The 21,655-nt window shown below is 28.9% G+C and overlaps 4 protein-coding genes across 11 annotated transcripts; 2 read left to right on the top strand and 2 right to left on the bottom strand.

Moving 5' to 3' along the window:
- Positions 1 to 484: 484 nt before the first annotated feature.
- Positions 485 to 2,765, bottom strand: LOC122514125 (syntaxin-18). 2 transcript variants are annotated; one of them, XM_043630788.1, is made up of 3 exons: positions 2,609 to 2,765; positions 2,189 to 2,393; positions 485 to 1,970 (listed from the first exon to the last, which is right to left on the bottom strand). In XM_043630788.1, the coding sequence occupies exon 3, from the start codon at positions 1,886 to 1,888 to the stop codon at positions 914 to 916; it is 975 nt and encodes a 324-aa protein (XP_043486723.1). In that variant the 5' UTR covers positions 1,889 to 1,970; positions 2,189 to 2,393; positions 2,609 to 2,765; the 3' UTR covers positions 485 to 913. The 2 variants fall into 2 exon arrangements, with proteins under 2 accessions (XP_043486723.1, XP_043486724.1); XM_043630789.1 differs by lacking the exon at positions 2,189 to 2,393.
- On the top strand, positions 2,354 to 5,145 carry LOC122514126 (coatomer subunit epsilon). The gene is made up of 4 exons (XM_043630791.1): positions 2,354 to 2,419; positions 2,916 to 3,097; positions 3,624 to 4,112; positions 4,221 to 5,145. The coding sequence occupies exons 2-4, from the start codon at positions 2,993 to 2,995 to the stop codon at positions 4,527 to 4,529; spliced, it is 903 nt and encodes a 300-aa protein (XP_043486726.1). The 5' UTR covers positions 2,354 to 2,419; positions 2,916 to 2,992; the 3' UTR covers positions 4,530 to 5,145.
- Positions 5,146 to 5,288: 143 nt separating this feature from the next.
- LOC122514123 (poly(A) RNA polymerase gld-2 homolog A-like) lies at positions 5,289 to 10,951 on the top strand. Of its 7 annotated transcripts, none has more exons than XM_043630785.1 (12): positions 5,289 to 5,961; positions 6,652 to 6,711; positions 7,592 to 7,738; positions 7,939 to 8,333; positions 8,435 to 8,616; positions 8,688 to 8,992; positions 9,096 to 9,264; positions 9,365 to 9,508; positions 9,632 to 9,760; positions 9,854 to 10,043; positions 10,117 to 10,232; positions 10,304 to 10,951. In XM_043630785.1, exons 3-12 carry the CDS (start codon positions 7,595 to 7,597, stop codon positions 10,459 to 10,461), a joined length of 1,932 nt encoding a protein of 643 aa, XP_043486720.1. In that variant the 5' UTR covers positions 5,289 to 5,961; positions 6,652 to 6,711; positions 7,592 to 7,594; the 3' UTR covers positions 10,462 to 10,951. The 7 variants fall into 7 exon arrangements, with proteins under 7 accessions (XP_043486720.1, XP_043486716.1, XP_043486721.1 ...); XM_043630781.1 differs by having other exon boundaries at positions 7,463 to 7,738; XM_043630786.1 differs by lacking the exon at positions 6,652 to 6,711.
- Positions 10,952 to 14,827: 3,876 nt separating this feature from the next.
- On the bottom strand, positions 14,828 to 19,990 carry LOC122514156 (regulator of nonsense transcripts 1 homolog). Its single transcript, XM_043630814.1, has 5 exons — positions 19,522 to 19,990; positions 18,495 to 18,772; positions 18,250 to 18,405; positions 17,569 to 18,162; positions 14,828 to 17,482 (listed from the first exon to the last, which is right to left on the bottom strand). The coding sequence occupies exons 1-5, from the start codon at positions 19,708 to 19,710 to the stop codon at positions 15,340 to 15,342; spliced, it is 3,360 nt and encodes a 1,119-aa protein (XP_043486749.1). The 5' UTR covers positions 19,711 to 19,990; the 3' UTR covers positions 14,828 to 15,339.
- Positions 19,991 to 21,655: the final 1,665 nt, after the last annotated feature.

Raw genomic sequence — 21,655 nt, 5'->3', positions numbered from 1 at the left:
AGTGATTACTTTTAATAATGCATATTACTACACTCATCTCATTGTGATTTGTATATAATAAATTTGAATACACGATTTTTTATTGTAATTGAACAATGTATATTATCAAGTTTGAACATTTGTTATATTTTTAATCAATGATTATGAAAAAGTGTATTTTTTAAACACATATAACACGCAAAGAAATAATGCTTATACATTTATTGTATAAGATATCATTTAAATGTAATTTTATTTTATTTAATTATAATATTTACTTACGATTATACATATATATGTGTATATGTATAATATCTATATATATATATATCTATATATCTATATATATATATATATATAGATATTAATTAAACTTACTATATAAATTGAGTATTGATGCTTCCTCCTAAAGTGATGATAAAAGATACCTACGAAACGTACATAAACAGACTACTGTAACATCTTATTCTCTCCAATACTCAAATATTCTTATTTTTCTTTTTTAGTGTTAAGTCCGTGGTGCATTTCAAAATTAATTGGTACATCGAGAATAGGTGCACATGTACGAGTGTGTATATATAAATAAATATACGAATATTTACAATTTCTATTAAATAAATTATAGCCATTATGTAAAATATCTTTGGGATGAAATACAATTACCTATTTTGTCAACAAAATTTATTAATAATTCTACCCATCAACTGAAAATTCATTTTTTATTTGTAAACATAATTTAAATTACAATAATTAGTTAAATTAATTTATCATTACAATTGTATAATTGGAAATGTTATAAGCATCTCTCATTGACAAAAATAATTATTTAATTACAAGTCTTATTATGTATTTACATTAACATTTTTATCTCATAGAATATGTTTATTTGTCTTTGCTCTATCTTAAGGTATTATAATATTTTAAATAATTTAATTTATAAATTATACCAATCAAGGAAAAGTAAAGAAAATGACATAACTAGTAGGAAAAATAGAATCCACACTCTAAGTCCAGCGTTCCTTTGAATAGCTTGTCGAATCTGTTCGTTAGCTTCTTTAACATTTTCGGTAGATCCAACGACTGTTGTCATTAAACGATCAAGATCCTTATCTTGATCTAATACTTTTTCCGTAAATATTTCCTGTAATTCAGCTATATGAACTACCTTGCTTTCAATTTGTCTGACCTCCTCCGTTATTGTACTAAGTTCATTATATAATTGTTCATTTTCTGACTCGAACATTTGGATGTCTTCGGGTGACAATTCTTCATATAAAAGAGTATTAACATCTTCATTAATTTCTTGAACTTTCATGGGATTTGATTTGCTCGAATTATTCTGGTTTTCTGTATTATTATTTGTTTTCACTGTTATATTTGAAGCCGACCTTTTATTATCCATTGCTATAACTTTGTTCAGTTTTCCATCCAATTCAAGTTTAGAAATAGTTCTCATTTCTACGGCTCGTTTTACTCGCATTGCTTTCTGTTCCGAATAAATTTTACAAACATTTTTCAAATAATCTTCGATCAATAGTAAAACAATTTCACGATGTTCCATATTTTGTCTAGAAACTTCTGAAAATGCGATTTCTCTTTTCAATTCTTTAATAAGCTGCGAACAAGTACTCATAATTGTTTGCGCTCCTGCATCTATTTGATCACGATCCGCATCAGTCATACGTGGTATGTTTGTAAGATAATTGGTAAAATTCAAATAAGCTTTACGATTTTCTAGTATAAATTCTTTGAGTTTAGTTATTTGACCAACCACTGCTTGGGTTTTAATATAAAAAGCACTTTTATTTCTAGTCTTTTTCAATGGCTTTGTTAAACTAGATGATCCTAAATTTTTTTCCTGTAAACTAACAGTTTTAACGCAAGCTCTGAATAATATACTGACATCCATCGTTGATAATATTGCTATTGAGCTTGCTAACACTTTTTTAAATGAAAGTAATCCAGATTATAGAACTAATTATATTTTATGCCTGGAAAAAGATATGTTTATAAAAATAATGATCACCTTTTCTCTGATATATCATATAAAAATATTTTCATTTAAGAATCTTCTACAATCTCTCTAGATTGTTACATATAAATAATTTTAAAAACTCAATTGACTTAATTTTAGAAATTAATATTCAATCTACTATCAAGATGAGTCAAAAAAAGAAAAGTCATACAAGGATAATGTTCATTTTATTACCTATTCTTACAAATGAATTCCAATATAATATTTTTAATAAAGGTCAACTCATTTCGATTTATTATTTAACACAAACATTAATATATCATATTAATTGAATAAACCGATAATTATATGACCTTAACAATAGTCTACATTCAACAAATATTTGTCGTGTGAAATTGTACCAACCATATTGTGCTATTGTTGTACCATCAAACATAACCTACAGTAATGTTCATAAGTTTAAAGGTAAAAAGTTGTATATAAAGTTATGATATATAATATTATTGTGTAATTACAATCATTCGTGTGACTACAATTAAAGAAACATTAATTTTTTTAATCAATTTGTATTGATAGATTATTTTTATTAATATCATAAAAAATTTTTATTAATTAGTAATCGCTAATAATTTTATGTACATCCGGTTGACGTACCTTGAGTTTTGACTCTCAATTATTATGACTAATATAAAATATAATCTATGAAAAATGTAAATAAATAATACAGATAATAAAAACACTAATAGATTTTCTATGAGAATCACGAGATAATTTCATTAAGATCTAAGAAGAAAATACATATAAAAATAAAAAAAATAAATAATTTTATATATTATATTTTATATATATGTGTTGTTTTTACTACATTATTATAAATATTGTAAAAAAAATGTTAAGAGCAACATTAGAAAAATTAATAATAATAATATAAATTTATTTTATGTTTATCGTTTGTATCTAGGGACCCTGCACTTACAAAAATATGCAATAGTGGAGCGAAGTGGAAATTCTAGTAATATCTAGTATCGAAATGACAAGATGGCACGTCAGCAGCAAAACGATGTCGATGAGTTATTCGACGTAAAAAATCATTTTTATATCGGTAATTATCAACAATGTATCAACGAAGCACAAAAAATCAAAGTACGTAGATTATCTAATTTATGCTGGTATTTTTTTTTTATATTGCCAATTTACAGATTATTATTTCGCTTTCGCAACCCATACTACTGCATTAGTGCAATTTATTATTAAGTCTAAATTAATACTATTTTTTTTTACATGAAAAACAATATATTTTATTGCATATATATGTATATACATGTATAATGTTCAACAATTTTTCATAACAATAATTATCTTTATCGTATCAATTTATTAATCAATATATTAATTCTCCCTGTAATGCTAAATGTTAAAAAAATTACAATGTTTGTATCCATACTGCTTCTAATATTAAATCCTAAGTGTGTATCTGTGAACACATATTTTTTGTAATAATAACAAATTATAAGAGTCATTGTTATATATTTAAATTTCATATAAAATATAATTATTAAATTATCTATAAGATCTTTACTATAACATATTTTATACATAGTATATGTATTAACATAAAAAGTTAACTTACATTATGCATAATAGAATTGTATTTTTCTTTTAATTACAGCCCTCTTCTCCAGAAGTGGCAATGGAACGCGATGTATTTTTATATCGTGCTTACATAGCACAAAGGAAGTTCCGTGTTGTTTTAGATGAAATTAATAATTCATCGCCACCAGAATTACAACCATTGAAAACTTTAGCAGATTATTTTGCTAATCCATCACGTAGAGAAACAATCATTGCAGAATTAGATCAAGCTGCGAATCACACTAATTTAGATAATCATAATTTTATGATCGTTGCTGCTACTATATATTATCATGAAAAGAATTTAGAATCAGCACTACGAGTACTTCGTAATGTTGATCATTTGGAATGTTTAGCGTTAACATTACAAATTTATTTGAAAATGGATCGGTTGGATCTAGCAAGGAAAGAACTTAAAACGATGCAAGAGAAAGATGATGATGCTACGTTAACGCAGTTAGCTCAAGCATGGTTAAACATAAGTAGTGGAGGAGACAAATTACAGGATGCTTATTATATATTTCAGGTATTAAAAAAGAAATGATATAGCATTTATCTTCGTGTCATTATTAAACAAACTAAAAATCGATCGATTCGATTATCGAGATAAATTATCATTCGCTAATTGTTTCAGGAAATGATCGATAAGCATTCCAGTACAAGTATGTTGTTAAATGGCCAAGCTACTTGTTTTATTGGTCAAGCAAAGTACGAAGAAGCTGAAACTGCTTTACAAGAATCGCTTGATAAAGATAGTAATAATCCTGACACCTTGATCAATATGATTGTCCTTTCACAACACATGGGGAAACCACCAGAAGTTGCAAATCGTTATTTAAGTCAACTAAAGGATTCTCATTTGGAACATCCGTTTGTTCAAGAATATCTGCAAAAAGAAATTGAATTTCAAAGACTTAGAAAACAATATTCATCATCTGCCTAAATTAAAATGCATTCAGACTTTGGCATTCCATGGATCGAGTAAAATACAAGTATTAATGAGAATATTGAATCAGTTTTTGAATAGAGCATACTACAGAATGTAGACAATATTTATGGGACAAAAAGCGTATGAGATTTTGTCATGAGGCTTGATTGAATGATAGTAAAGCAGTTTGCTCTTAAGCAAGAATATTCTGTTTTTATATAAATTTCTAAGACATTATCAAAGAAATAAACGTACATGTCCAGAGATTTTTCCAAAATTAATCTTTTTATAATTAAAAAAACACTATTGTGATAAAATTGCAAAATTAAAAGCAAAAAAGTTAAAAAAAAGAAAATAGTATTTAATCCACATGAATTTAAAACACAACTCATGGTAATAATAATAATAATAATAATAATAATAATGTTTTAAAAATAAAAGAATCACGTGTGGCTGCCATTTTATAGTACAGTCAATAAGATATTTCTGATATGCAATTTTTTCATTTTGCATGTATCATCTTTTTTATCATAGAAATTTACGAGTAGTTATATACATACATAGGTACATACATATAACAAGTAAGTTATTGTACTACATATTAGTTTGCAATAAAGGAAGGCTACAAGCACTTTCTTTTTTATCTTAATATTTCGTTGAAAGGAAAAATAAAATATGTAGCTTATACATAATAACAATTATAAAATCATAACTTTAGAATCATTATTACTTTAATTTTGTGAACATTGTAATTAATAATTTTTAGTTAATTTTCAACGACAAGCATTAGTTGATTTTTATTATGTTTTGTATATTGTTAATTTATCATTATTGATAATACAAATTGTAGAAATTATAAGTTAACATCATCACGATCTTATTTATTGTTTCATACATATATACATGTGTAAAAATAGAATCATTTATTATAGTATTTTTCAAAGGTAAATATGTACAGGCATAATTATTTAAATGTTAGAAGTTTGTAAAATAATTAAAAATGTAGATAAAGAAGATTTTTTAAATGAAACATCTCGGTCGGTATTTGGAAACTTGACCAGTAATGCTATCTAACGAGAATTATTAGAAACATGCAAAGTCAGTCGAGAAACATCCATATTACGTCAAAAGAATTCGAAAATTTAAACGTATAATCGGTATAATAGAAAGCTTAGGATCCGTGTAGTTTGCTCGTGAACGTTGTACTTGTTGCGCTTAAAAAGTATTATTCATAACTCCCCCAAGTTCTCCCTATCTGCCTCAGTAACCATAAAATAAGAATAAAGATTAAATAAAATAAACGTCTCCAGAATTGAACATATTGAAATATTAAAATCGTGTTGTTTACTATATCAGTTTGAATTAACCGAAAAGAAAAAGAAAAACTTGTCGAAGGATGCATTGTTACATTAAGGACATATTATCATAACATGGCGACTGAAAGCAGGTATTTATTTGTGCAATCATTTTATTAGAAAACTTAGCAGCAATTTTATGGATGCTTTTGACAGCTTTGATTTTGCTTGTTTTTTTAAGTAGAGATTGATTTGCTATCGCTCGAACGTTTGTTGTAAGCATTTGTATGCTACATTAGTAAGTTTGAAAACGATCATTTTTAGATCTAATTTTTTTTTCTTGTTTTTATTTTTTTCCAAAAACCTTTAGATATTTATCTCAGATCGAAAACAAGTTTCACGTTTGATAGACGTCCGATAAGCTGAAAGCCAACGATATTCTCATTTTTTCTAAATCGACATAACCTAAAATGTTCGATAAATCTAATTAATTTTAAAATCATAGATTTTTCCAAATTTAGCTAATCGTAGGCTAACGAATGTCTTTTAAATTTATGTCATGAAAGATAACTACATTTTCTTTTCCTTATTTTAAATATATATTTTTATTGTACATATCATCTATAAGAAAAGTAATAATTAATTTCTCATATTTTATTATTATTGTAATTCTTAGTACTTTTTGATACATTTTAATATATAGAAAAAAGATTTGCATGGTACACGTTAATATCTTCAATTAGAATTTACATTTTATTTATTTATTTATTTACTCTGGAATTTAAAAGGTAACATAATTAGAGGGTGTGTATTCTAAAACAGACATTTTTTTATATTTTCAGGGAATATAAAGGCTTTTGTAAATTATAGTTTAGTTAGGAGCCACTACTCCAAAAGATCAAGTATAATTTGTAATTTAAAGATAGCAAACTAAATTGTAGTCAAAATTTATTAAACAGGAAGGCTTCTAGAAAATTTTCTTTGACAACACATATTCCATAAACTAATCATAAACTCACAAAGGACATGAAAATATATTTATATATATAAAGATAACAAAGAACAAGATATATGGGTTAAAAGCAGAAATTTCATGGTTTATAATCATACGTTTTAACTTTTTAATATAAATACGATGCATAAATATTGATTATGCTGTTAATTCAATATATAATTTAAAGGAATAAAATATTTTGAATAGATCTGCTAATTATTTATATTTTGCTTTTTCTTGTACATTGCTTGTTTTGATAATACCATGACAAAATATTATTGAGTTAAATGGATTAGCTATTTTGATCTTTGAATATTTATTTCATTGTGATATTATTGTTTGTTTTAATGTTATTATTAAATACAGTAATATACTGTGTTAGTGTAGTTTGATATATTAATGTGAATAGAAAAATTAAACTCTAATAACGTAATTAATATAAATAAATATAACGGTAAATATATATATATTAAGGATAATGCGCTTATGTGAAAATAATAATAATAATAATAATAATAATAATAATAATAATAATAATAATAATAAAACAGAAGTAAAATTATTTGCCTTTATATCTTGTGCCTTGAAAATATTAGATTATCGCTGTAAATAAAGTTGAATGATATATAAAGTTATTTTGAATTGGAATGTTAAAATAGGTACAACGTTCATTTGTAACACAATTTAGTGTTGCGTTAGAATTATCAAGAGCAAGCTTCTTCTTAGTGCTTTTTAATACTATATTAATTATGTATCACACTATGTATCCACCACAAATGATGGTGCAGATTATGGGTGGCCAACATGCAAACGGACAATATCTATCAACACCAACACAAATGGTACATATTAATGGTACAAATGTATTATCAACGGCAGAGTATACGCAATATATACCTGATGTGTCTGGCCATAATAGACATCATATGATGCAGGTATTTCTATAATATTACATAGCTTTGTTAGAGGCTTTTTACGATATGGTTTATTATTTTTAGTTTGTAATGATTTGTCATTATTATTTTATATAATAACATTGTTTACAACTGCTTCGCATTGGTAGCCACATTAACATTACTATTTCTTTTATTAATTTTGAATGAATATTTTTAAGAAACTAAGAAATACTTTTCAGACTGGAAGTTATTCATTGGAGTTATTGCAATTAATGGGTGTTGATATTCCTTCATTGCGGCACATAGATTATGTCGGTAATGTAGGTACTGGTTCGGGCTCAGGAAATTGGCCAAGGCGAATTATACCGCCAAATAATAATTCCCCTTTACAACCACCCACGCATCTAAATTTTAGACCATCGAATAATAATTCAATAAAGAAACAACATTGGAGTAATAAAACAAGTAAAAAAAGTTTATATAGAGAAAACTTCATGCATAATGATAAATATAATAGTGACAGTGGCTTTAGTTCCCGTTCTCCAACCCCCAGTAAATATCAAGCTGATAGTAGCCAGAATGAAAGTTCAGATGAACGGGATTCTATAACATCTTCAATCGAGCAAGGAATCAAGTAAGTGCAGCATACAAACATCTTTAATCAATTTTATTTGAAATAAATAATAAAACAATGACTAAATCTATAGAATAAAATAATTTACTATTTTGTTGTAGAAAGTTGCATAGAGTGCAATCAGACTATAGTATTATTAATAATAAAATTACAGAAGAGGGTTTTATTCCAAGTGCTTCAGCACATCAATTTTATCAAAATCAACGACCCATTAATTATTATCCTGCTTTTTCAACTCCTAGAACATTACAAAATTATCAGAATAAAAGAAGATATCAAACAGGTGATTAAAATATTATTTTATTTATATTATCGTAAGAGATCAGGTATTTTTATTTTATTTTAATCAAATAGAAATTGATGCATTGATTGTAGGTAAAGGTAGTCCGCCCCCTCCGAGATCTCAACGGAGTAAAAAGTTCACAGGAGTGATATTACCGGGTTACAGTATGTTTCCTAGGTATATTACTGCTCCAGATCGATTTCTTGCTAGATCTCATCTCGTCGAAGTCAATTATACTCCAGCTGATTTAATAACTGGAAGCACGTGGGATAAGCTTTCACAGGACATTTGGAAAAAGTTTATAACAAATCAACAGACTGAAGTCGTTTATAGAAATAAAATGAATCTTTGGAAATATCTCTATGTTTTAATAAAGGTAAATATTCAGAAATGAATATATAAATGGAAATTTTTCTAATAAAAATGTTTAAGTATTAATATATATATATAAATATTGTAATAAATATTATTATTATTAGGGAACATTTCCAAAATATGGATTATTTTTGGTCGGCTCTACAATGAATGGATTTGGATCTGACAATAGTGATGTAGATATGTGCTTATTAGTGAGACATACAGAAATGGATCAAAGAAATGAAGCTGTTGGGCATTTAGATCAAATATTAAGATGTCTCAAACGATCTGGTATAACATTTCCTATAATTTATTAATATTTCTAATAATATTTACACATCACTAGAATGAATCTAATTAAAAATAATTTGTATCTTTTATTGTATATTAGATATTATAACACAACTTGAACTTATACAAGCAAAAGTTCCAATCTTAAAGTTTCACGATGCTATGCAAAATTTGGATGTTGATCTTAATTGCAATAATGCTGTAGGAATTCGTAATACTCATCTTCTATATTGTTATTCCCAAAGTAAGCGTGCAAGTAAATGAGAATAATGTTTATTTAAAAATTCAATATGTGTACATATATACATATATACATATATACATATATACATATATACATATATATGCATTTATATTTATTTTTCAGTTGACTGGAGAGTAAGACCTTTAGTTCTAATTGTCAAATTATGGGCTCAATCTCAAAATATAAACGACGCTAAAAATATGACAATTTCTAGTTATTCCTTAGTTTTAATGGTCATACATTTTCTACAATGTATGTTTTATTTTATAAGAGTATATAACTATGTTTTAACAAAAATTATTTTAATATATCTTCGTATAAAGGTAAATTTGTTATATATCATAGGTGGCGTCAATCCTCCAGTTCTTCCTTGTTTACATTCTTTATACGTAGGGAAATTTGGACCACACACAGATATTCATTCCATAGACATTAATGAGAAATTAAACATTCCGCATTCATGGTTTTGCCCAACTAATCGTCAACCACTTGGGGAACTTCTTGTAGAATTTTTTAGATATTACGTCACATTCGAGTGAGTTATTTCTCACTATATAATTTCACTAATATTTTTAAATATTACACATTTGATAATCCAAATTGATCAGTTTCAGCCAATATGCTATTTCTGTGCGTTTAGCACGTAAAGTATTAATCGAGAATTGTAGGAGAGCACGATCATTGAAAAATGATCCACATCAATGGAAATGTCTATGTATCGAAGGTATGTAAGTGTTTAAACTACAAATTTTTTATATCGATATACATTCACAAATGTTATATTATATTTTATAGAACCATTTGATTTGACAAATACTGCTCGGTCAGTATATGATCCGGATGTATTTGCAAGAATCAAGCTGATATTTGACTGTACCTATCAGAAACTAAAAGAAGGTTATAATTTAGCTAGCATCTTTGTTAAAGTAAACCCTATGTCATCTTATGTATGACATAATGATATCCTAAATGTTAGTGCTATAGGCGCTATATAGGATAATCAGGTGCTTCCACATATTTTGCATTAGCAATGGTCCTCTTTTAAGCTAGAGGTATTTTGAATATTTATCACCTAACGGTGTAAACAATGATATGCACTGTGATGAAATAATTCTGAGCTCGTCTCAGTTTAAATGTGATCATAATTGTGATAATAATTTAGCATGAATTCATCTTATTTTATTGATATGTGTTAGGCGTAAAACTTTTCAAATAATGTCCCTTTTTTTCTCCATCTCTTGTCTGAAATTATTTTCTATGCAAATCTTAAATTATATTCGTTATACATCTTTAATATCATTTCACTCGCTAATATAATCTATCATAATTATTTTGGTAAGATATTTGTGTGTACACTCTTGAAATGCTTTTTTCATTATTATAAGAAAAAGGGATATAATATATAGACTGTGAAACGCTTCCTAAAAAAAAAAACGAAACAAAAAAGTATTAGGTATGCGAAATGTGAAATGAATAAATAAGATCATTTTTTGAATATGTTTAGAAAAATTATATAGCGTATAACGAAGAGACATGTTACTTTACGTATAAATCTTTAGCGTCATTATATGAAGCTCTGTGGTGCCTTGTGTTTATCACTTTTTTTTTTTTTATAAATAAGATCTTGTGTGGTGCCAAACCTATTCGGCAGTTTCATTAAAATTTGTAGTAGACAAATTTACGCAAGTATGGACAAGACTTACTCTGCGCGTGTGTTCTAATGTCGTTGGCATTAATCTACATTTAGAATGAAATATTCTCGAAATTAATAATTTAGAAAAATTAAGAACTAAAGTAATATATTTCAAATGATAATGATAGTTAATGTTTATGCATTCTGCAGAGAAAGTTCTACATATATAAAAGTAAAGTGACACTGTAACGAAATTGTGTTATTAAGCAGAATAATATTGAAAGGAAAGAAAAAAAGGAAAAAATGAAGAAAGAAAGACTTTAAAAAAAAACCAAAAAAGAACAAAACAAAAAATTGTACTTACTCATTAATATAAAACGTTACTGCCTACGATACAAAGTGCACTAGTGTAGGAAGTAACAATAGTTATAAAGTATTAATTATTTTGAAACTATATTATAACAAAATAAAACCAAAAAAATCAACAAAAGGGGATAAAAAACAAAGGAAAAAAAATATTTTTAAAGAGAAAAAAATATTTTGGAAATTATAAAAAAAATAAAACATGTAGGAAATTAAATTGCGTTTATTATGTTTAAGTTCATCGCATTTTGTTAAAGATAAGTTTAATGAGTACAACATAATAGTGATGAGATATAACATATTTTTTATATCTATATAATGGAATTATAAGGACCTATTTGGGTTAATGTGTGGTGGTATTATGAAAGAAAACAATCATACTCTTCTTTATTATGGTGTATGCATTAATGACTTCAACAATTGCATAAGATTTAATTAACTTTCTCTCGTTAATTTGCTTCTATTATATCTGATTAGGTTTTATTTTTCTTTTTTCTTATCTAATTGAATTTTTAATTGGTGTCTAAAACTCAATATACATTCTATAATAATTTCAAAATGTCGAATAACAAGATCTAATCAGATATGTGCGGTGGTACAAATATTATATCAAATATTTTCAATAATTATTCATATATATATATATATACACACACACACACTACATACACACACACCATCACACACATACACACACACAAATTCCTATATACGGATAAGATGGATAAATTTCAAGGCACCTATGTTAATTATATCCATTGTATAAAGTCTATTCGTATGTTGATATAAGCATATCGTAGCTTAAATTATTGCATCTTCTAAGACGGGGAGTTGCAACGAAATATTCTAGTCTTACACCCGACTAGTTCGTCTTTATTTAAATTAAATCAATGATAATATATTAGACAAATTATAAAAAAATTAAATTTAAATTGTACAAAATCTTTCATAACAATTATAACAATGAATATCTTTATTATTATATCAAGTCTATTTAAACTATTTAAACATAAATTCTGGTCAAATGTAATTGCTCTACTTAACTGCTGTTATACTTATATTCACATGTAATACTAATATTATTGACTATTATTTTATTTTAATTATTAAGAAAGTATTTGAAATTTAGTAAATTCTATAATTTTGCATTATTCTGATAATCTTTTTTCTTTTTTCTTTTTTGTTGAATAGCGTATACAATTCTGACCCAAGTGCCAAAGTATTTTCTAAAAAAAGAAATTAATATATATATATATATATACATATATATACATATCTATATATTTATAAAATATGAAAAAACAGAAGAAAAAACTTGTACTAAAATGGTACAACAAAAATATGTAAACAAAAAACATTTGGTATATAATTATTATTTTAAATTATAAATAGTTCTCATTCATCAAACATATGCAAAAAAAAAATATTTTTTTCAAATTTCATGTAGTATGTCATCAGTAAGTAGTAGCAAATTTCTAAAATACAAATAAAAAGTTAAATTTCTGTAATCTTCATTTTCTTGTTAAATAAAAGCAATCTACGTATATTATTTATACAAGTTATTTAATTAGATTTCTTCTAGCTTTGCATTAAAATTCCAAAATTTTATAATTTTAGAAACGAAGAAAAAATCTCTAATTTGAGAAATGGATAAGTTATTAATTATAATAATAATAACAATAATAATAATAATAATAATAATAATAATAATAATAATAATTTAAAGAAAGAAAATGACAACGTATATTTTCAAATCAAATTTATTTTTACCATAAAAGTTTATAATGAATTTTCATATTATAATTTGCGGTTAGCAGTGCGCTGTTGGTCGGAGAGAAAAATAAAAATATTAATTTTGTAATGCATAATACAGATTATTTCTTATTGCGATATAACAAATTAATTACCGCCAGAAGCTAGAGCATAGATAGATAATAGAGAAAGAGAAAAGCAGGGGCTCAGAAGAAAAAGAGACAGAGAGAGAGACAAAAAATAGATGACCAATTACAATGGAATATATTGAATATCGATTAAAATATAACAAATAAAGTAATCTAGAATTCTAAATGATGAACGTGTATGTTCGTATATTACGATTAAGAAAAGTAATATTAAAAATTTTCTATAACCCTCTTTATGATTATTTATTAAGTTGCTTTTGCTTGTTTAATTACTCATTAAGTAAAGCGCTAATAGAAATTACAAATAATATATAATATAATACATGCTAAGATGCATTTATGAAATGAATTCTACGCCATAACATCTTGTATGTTTTATTATTATAAAGACAAAAGAAAATTAAAATTTAAAGAAAAGAGATATCGTATGCATTATATATATATACATATTACATATACATACATACACGATATCTGTGCTATATATATGTGTATATATATATATATGTTATATATATGTTAATATATATATATATAACAATATATATATATAAATAATCTGTGACCCCTGCAGAGTAAATAAATGTATTGAAATAACAGAAAATTAAAGACATAGATACGATTGCAATTAGAATTTCTTGCAGTTAGCATAATATTTTTTATGTCACGTTGAGTTTGTGAAAATGGATGAAATTCATTCGTGATGATGTAGAAGTGTTGGCCTCATGCTCTTCAATGATGATTAAATCAATAATTCTGGCTGATACAGATATTCAGAGAATTTGACGATGGTGATAGTTGTTACGTGCCATACGTTTTCCATTTGATAATAGTCATTCCTTAACAAATCCCAAATCTCGTTCACAGCTTACCAGTAAAGCCAGATAAATTGAACTTCGTATCTTCTTTCCGTTGGAAATAATTTTGCAAGCATCTTGTTATATTCGAGCGTACTTGATATTTATTTCTTTTTTTGTCTTTTTTATCCTGATCTCTTAGCTATTGTCCCGTATGTCTACTCTATGCAGGAATATTTGTATATGCGTGTTCTCTTGTGTATTATACGTGCACTCATATATCAATATGAAAATTGAAAGAACTGAATATATTAAAAGCTAGTACTTGCAGGATAGTTGTTAGCTTCGCCGGTTGCTGTGGATCTTTCATGATGATATTTTAAAAAAATTTCTTTTTATTTTCTTTCGTGCTTTTTTACTCATATTTGATGATTCGATATACTCGAAAAATGTTAGTTCCGTTATTTCCAGGAATATTCATCATTATTTATCGATGTTATTTTTACTTACATTGGCACACATTCTTCGAATTTAATCATATCATGAAGCTTTTACTCGTCCCATGTTTTTATTCTCCCGTATTTTTTTTTGGTTACTTATCTTTTTTTGTGTTATTTATTTATCCTTTTTTTTGTTATTTATTTTATTTATTTATTTTTTTTTGACTTTTTAATTCTAGCGCGTCACTCGATCCCCGCGATAAAACGGTCCGTTCACGGTAAACGCGTGTCACGGTGATATTGGTAATATTCCTTTGTCGTCTCCCAGTTTCATAGATGTTACCTATTCTTTCTTGTCGCACTATATTATAACCATCGATTATTATTCATTTCCATCTTTCAACAAGCAGTAATCGTTAACGACGACGACGACAGTGAAGACGAAGAGACGAAGACGTCGACGACGACGACGACGACGACGACGACGACGACGAAGATGACAGCGACAGATTTTCTCCATTAAACCCACTTTTACGCCGACGACTCCATGCATATACCATACTCGTTCGCCGAGCCGTTTTACCGTTTTGCGCAGTTAGTGATTTGTGGTTGTTGGTCGAAGAAGAATTGGTCAAACGAGCCTTCAGTCGCTCCCGCGACGCTGTATGGCAATTGCGTTGCTCAGCCAGGTTTTGGCTCAGTAAGGCTGGGAGAATTGTCCCCCGGCTTGTGATTGACCAGATTGATAAAAACCACTTCTATCGCCTTGATAAGTAGAATCTTGGGATAATAGACCGTCCATTTGTGATTGAAATTCTCCTACTGCGAATGAATCTTGAGAAAGTTCGGCTTGACTTAAACCAGGCTGAGATAGACTGAATCCTGGCTGAGACATACCCTGAGTTGTACCTTGCGTCAATGGTAATCCTGGTTGGCTATATGGTTGTGTGTTTTGTTCAGTTTGACTTAGCTTACCCATACGTGTGTTCGATTTGTTCTTAGATGCAGCTGTACCACGTTTGTTACGTTGATTTTGTCTTGCTTGTAAAGCTTGTTGGTGTTGATTGTAGAAACGTGGAGGTACGTGTGCCATATTCATAAACATACCAACTGGTACGGGTACATTATTCAAAGCACCTTGCGCTCTTTCTGGGCTTATATAACTTATCGTGTCGTGCGTTCTACTGAAAATATCCAATGGTACGTTTCTCTGATAATACGGATTATGACTTTGATTTCCGTTAACTTGATTACCGGAACGATCGTATACTGAACCAGGAATTAAAACTTCTCTAGCATCGTACATCGATGTAGTCATAAAGTGTGATCCTGGATTAGCAGCATTAACAAGTTTTTTTGGTTTAGCAAATTGTATCATTGATTCTTTCAAATTATTCAATGGCCCTTCTACAAGAACCTTCTGTTCCTTGTAAAAACTCAGTAAATGATTCCACAGTGGTTGTTTTGAAAGTACTTTTGGATTTCCTACGATGATGATACCATATTTTGCACGAGTCAATGCAACATTTAATCTTCTAGGATCATTTAAAAATCCAATACCTTGATGTTCATTAGATCTGACGCAAGACATAATTATTATATCTTTTTCACGTCCTTGAAAAGCATCGACACTTGCAACTTCTATTTCTTGATATAATTTGGAGTGAAGCGAACCTTGGTATTGCATGTATTGCACTAAGTATGCTCTTTGTCCTTCGTAAGGTGTTATTACACCTATTTGTTCTGGCTTTACACCACAACGTAAGAATCTTGTAGTTATCTTTTCTACATTAGATGCTTCAGTACGGTTCAAGTAAGATGTACCACTACCGGCTATTTCTTCTTGGCCTTGTGTTACGTAGAAGAACATTGGCTTGTCTGGAGCGGGCCATGGAAAATCAATTTTCAATAATTTTCTTTCATCCGCGCATACTCCATTTTGAAGAGAGCCTTCATAAAAGAAATTAGATGGAAATCGTGAAAGATCTGGATGCATACGATATTGCACTTCAAGTCGGAAAGGCCTAATGCCAAGGACAACCAGTCTTTCAAATAGCGATTGAGACAATCCTGCTCTTGCAGCTTTCTTGCACATAACAACAGGTCCTAATTGACAATGATCTCCAACAAGAATTAATTGCTTAGCTCCAAGAACAACAGGTACCATACATTCTGGTTCCGTTGCTTGCATGCTTTCGTCTATAAGTATAGAGTGGAATTTCAATCTGTGCAATCTTGGATCACCTGCACCAACGCAAGTGCAACATATTACATCAGCTGCCTCTAACAATTCCTTTTCTGCAGCTTTCTTTAGTAGTCTATAACGTTTTTCATCGACGCTTGACAATTCACCAGTTTCATCTTTCAATTGTTGTAACTTTTGTAATTCTGTGTTTGTTTCCATATTTTTGATTTGATTGTGCAATGCGAGAAAACTCACAGGAGAATCAATAGCTTCTCGTGATTTTGCACAAAGACGTACAACTTTTAAATTAGATTTATGTACCTTCTCGGTAAGTTGATCAACTGCAGTATTAGATGGTGCACAGACAAGTACTGGACCTCCATTTTGTTTTACTAGTTGATAAACTATCGTAGCGCTAGTTACAGTTTTTCCTGTACCCGGTGGACCTTGGATCAAAGACAAGGGTCTTTGTACAGCATGCTTTACAGCATATACTTGAGATCGATTTAAATCTGGTAAGTTAGGAGCACTAAAATGTTTTGGGAGATGACAACGAAATAGAACTTCTTCTACTTCATGACCCAACAATCTATGATATATGTAAGCTGATACAGATGTGTCATCAACAGCAAATTTTCGTAATGCTAGTTGCATCCTATAAAAAAGAAAAAAATTTGTACTATTATAATTATCAGTTCTATGTGAAATTATATGAAGGATAAAATTAAAAGATATTCTCACCGATCAAAGCTTGTACTTTTCCAAATGAAATCAACAACAAAATTACTCATGCACTCTGTAGGAGCACCTGCGTTATTTTTCAACTCTATACCAACTTCCTCTCCATAATTGTCAGGAATTTTGATAACGTGTCCAATACCAGACCATGGTTTATGAAGTTCTCCCAAATAACGAAGTCTTAATTCATCTCCATGCATTAATTTCATATCACCATCAGTCTTAGCTAACATGAAATATGCTATTGTCTTTTTGTTCAAACCAACATCCCATCGTACTTCAATATTTTCTTGAGTTTGGGATTCCTTTAAACGTTTGTCGTAATCGGCTTCCAGCTTAACGAGCGGACCAAAAATATTCTGATATTGATATCCATCTTCGTAACGTAGCAAGACTTGTTGCGGTTCTTCATCTACACCAGGCTTTTCAAGGTCTTGAAAAGTCGCGTCGACATTGTCTCGCCACAATTCTTCCAATTTATTAATCTGTTGAGCAGAGATTTGTCTGGCTCTTAGTTGTTCTTGTTCAGACGGTATTTTTACAAGCCATGCTAAGAAACTACGATCTTCTATCAAAGGTTTCCACTGTTCTTGATCCCTGATTGTAATATATTAAGATGCGTTAATCAATATTTATTCAGTATATATACATATACAGTACAATATTCGAAATCATTTTACATACCAATTCATATCTTTTAGAGAGCTCTGAGCTGCACAAGGTTGTCGACATAATAGTACGACAACTGAATCTGCTTTAGCTGGTATAAAACCAAGAACAAACACATTTCTAACTGCACAAGAATAACATTCTAACACAGTTTCTCCCAATGGTCCATCTCTAAGATAGTAATTAAATGTATATAAATTAATAATCGAATAAATGAAATAAAGGCATTCTGAGTAAGAACAATATAGAGTTATAGATACCTGTGCAATGTAACTTCTTTATGTTTTGCTCGAACAAGATGATTGATAATATGAGAACCAGATGTATTTCCTCTTCCATTGCAGAACCATTTACGACATACATTGCACATTACAACGCACGAGGCTTCGTGAATACCACAGTATTTGCATGCATGTTCTGGTAAATCACGATTATAATATGCTTCCTCTTCTTCTTCTTCAAATTGTAAGTCAGCAAAACTTTGAGCAGCTCCAGTAATTTTTAAGTCCAATGATGAACTACCACCTGTTCCATTAACCTATACCAAAACAAACATCTCTGTAAATTTTGCATTATAGCATCATAATATAATATATTTCATATAGCGCACTAACTTTCTGTTTTAATATAACGAATACTTCTACTTTTTAAATGTAACCTTGTTGATCAAACAAATACTGAATACAACTTTGATACATATCATAAAAATATAAACATATTACAAGAAGAAAGGAAATAATATAAAATTTGAAGAAATTGAATAATGCTATAATGTGTAGAAAAGTTTCATATATCTACGCAAAGCAAAAATTTTTCTAAGCAAATTCTCCATAAGGTTCAATTTCATAGGATTGTAATTGCATTAAAGAAAAAAAGAAACATTTCTTTCATAACTATTAAATCAATAATCAAATTGTAATAAGGAAAAATGTAAATGAAAAGTTTATAATAATGTTCAAGGTCATATCACCGGGGAAAATAGGACAATAAAAAAAGAAGAAAAAAAGGATATTAGAACAAATAAAATAATTTTCTTAAGGACAGAAAGATAATGAAACGATATTCGAATGATTGTTTGGAAAGTAGAATGATATAAGTATCATATCGCCACGTTTGTTCATGGCATATACAATGTTTTACCCGTAAAATCAAGAATGAGAGGTTATGTCTTCACCGCATGGTTCTCTACAGAAAACATATTTATAAGATTGTTTAGATAATAGTTTAATAAATAAACTATCCAAAGATAAACTAAGAACACGTGCATGATATAGTTAAGAAACCAACCTGCATTGGCTGACTCGGTTGACTTTGAGCCGCATCATGTTGCGAAGCCTGTGTCTGGCTTGGCGATGGTAAAGTAAAATCCGTGAAATCAAATTCACTTCCTTGAGTATCGGCACCTATTAAATCAGCTTCCTCGGTATCAAGGAACGTTAGAGTTTGGCTACTTGGCCCATAAGCATCGACGCTCATCCTGCTGCACGATCCGACACGACGTCGTCCTTTTTATCGTTCTTCTTAGAAATACGTGAAATTCGAAACGCGATCGTTTAATTGATCGATTAAACGATTTATCCTTGATTGAGATAACTTCACAAGGTCTATGCTATTTCGTTAACTTTCAAAATATAGAGCTCTATTCAAGCGCACGTCCGTACGTTTCAAACCAGATTCTCGAAGTACTACCATGAACGAGGCCACAACCTACGCCATACTTTGTCTCACGCTCACTAATGCGAGTCACGAATATGCATGCACACCTACACAACGAATAACAAGTTTGTCTCTTCCGGCACCCTCCTACCCTCGTCCGTTTAGTATTACGTCATCAGCTGATTTCCAAAACTTCCAAGAATTTTATTTCATCATAGAAAGAAGACTTTAGGTTTTATTTTAATAGACGAAAGTTCATCGAATGTTTTTTATTTTATTATCATTTTTATATTTATTAGAAAGTTTCTTTTTTATCAATACGAATTATTTGAATTTACTATTAACTTTTTGATATTAGAATTTAAAAAAAGGGATAAGAAAGAAATGTATCGCGATTATTTTGAATACGATCAACTTGTTACCGTGGTGGAAACAGTCTTAAGCTTAAACGTGATTGGTTGATAGTGGAATTTCGTTGGCACGCTCCAATCAACGATCGTTTTGTATAATTCTAGATGGCCTTGTATGCAACTGGCGCCTTATATAAATTTTATTTTATACCTACCTCCTATTCCTTTTTTTTTTTCGATTTTGTAACGCTATTATTTACTTATCATCGAGAACGTGATAAACAATGTATTTTACATACGTATATCGTATGAGTTACGCGCTATATCTATAGATAGACTAATGTTAGATATTTCCAAAGTCCATTATATCTATTAAGAAATATTTTTATCAGGAATCTGAAAAGTTTGTCATACCACAACAAAGTTGGCATATCTCGCTAATTGCTCAATTGTGTAATCAAAATCCGTAATTGCTTATTAATGAATTTTTAAGTAGTTATTAATAATTGAAAAATCGAAAACGTTTTTTCTCATTTCTAAGCAAAGCAATGAAGTTTTCTAATGATATATTTTCTAATGATATATTTTCTAATGATATATTTTCTAATGTCTGTGACGACAGAAGATAGAAAAAATTATAGTTGCTTTAAATAACTCAGTTTAGCCCAATACAAAACTTCCTATTATTCTGTTATGTTTAATCCTGTGAAAACAAGACAAGTCATCACTGCTGAAATGCTCGAGAGTTTAAAAATTTAGAAATTAAAAAAATGAAAAATTTTGATAAAGAAAGTTCGTATGTTTTACGTAAAGATTCCCTAATGATTAAATTATAATTTTTCTTAAAAATATATTTTACATATATATACTTAAACTATAACATTTCACTTAAATATGAATAATTATGTAGACGATTATTTAATTCAAACAGTGAATAAGTAAGTTACTCGAGTGAGCCACTATAGTGGCTCATCGACCTGGAAAAAATAATCGCAAAAGCCACTTTAGTGGCAGGCCGGCTAAGGCCTATATCGGTAATTGTAGTGCTCTACCTTTATCATTTCGACCGTCGGTAACTGCCACTGTCGGTAACTTCCACTGTCGGTAACTGCCACTGTCGATAACTTCCACTGTCGGTAACTGCCACTGTCGATAACTTCCACTCTCGGTAACTACCACTGTCGATAACTTCCACTGTCGGTAACTTCCACTGTCGGTAACTTCCACTGTCGGTAACTGCCACTGTCGGTAACTGCCACCGTCGGTAACTAGTAGATTCCTATTTTTAAAACATCGACCGTTTTTAATGAAAGTTCGTACTTTAATAATATTGACCGTCAGGAACCTAAATACAAAATATTACCGACGTAGAGTAAAAAAAATTTCAAGTCTACTTTTACCGACGGTGGCAGTTA

The sequence above is a fragment of the Polistes fuscatus genome, unplaced genomic scaffold, assembly GCF_010416935.1.
Source record: "Polistes fuscatus isolate 324 unplaced genomic scaffold, CU_Pfus_HIC Scaffold14, whole genome shotgun sequence".
NCBI classification, from domain to species: Eukaryota; Metazoa; Arthropoda; class Insecta; order Hymenoptera; family Vespidae; genus Polistes; species Polistes fuscatus.
The sequence above is the reverse complement of the archived record's forward strand: the minus strand, read 5'-3'. Positions and strand labels throughout refer to the sequence as shown.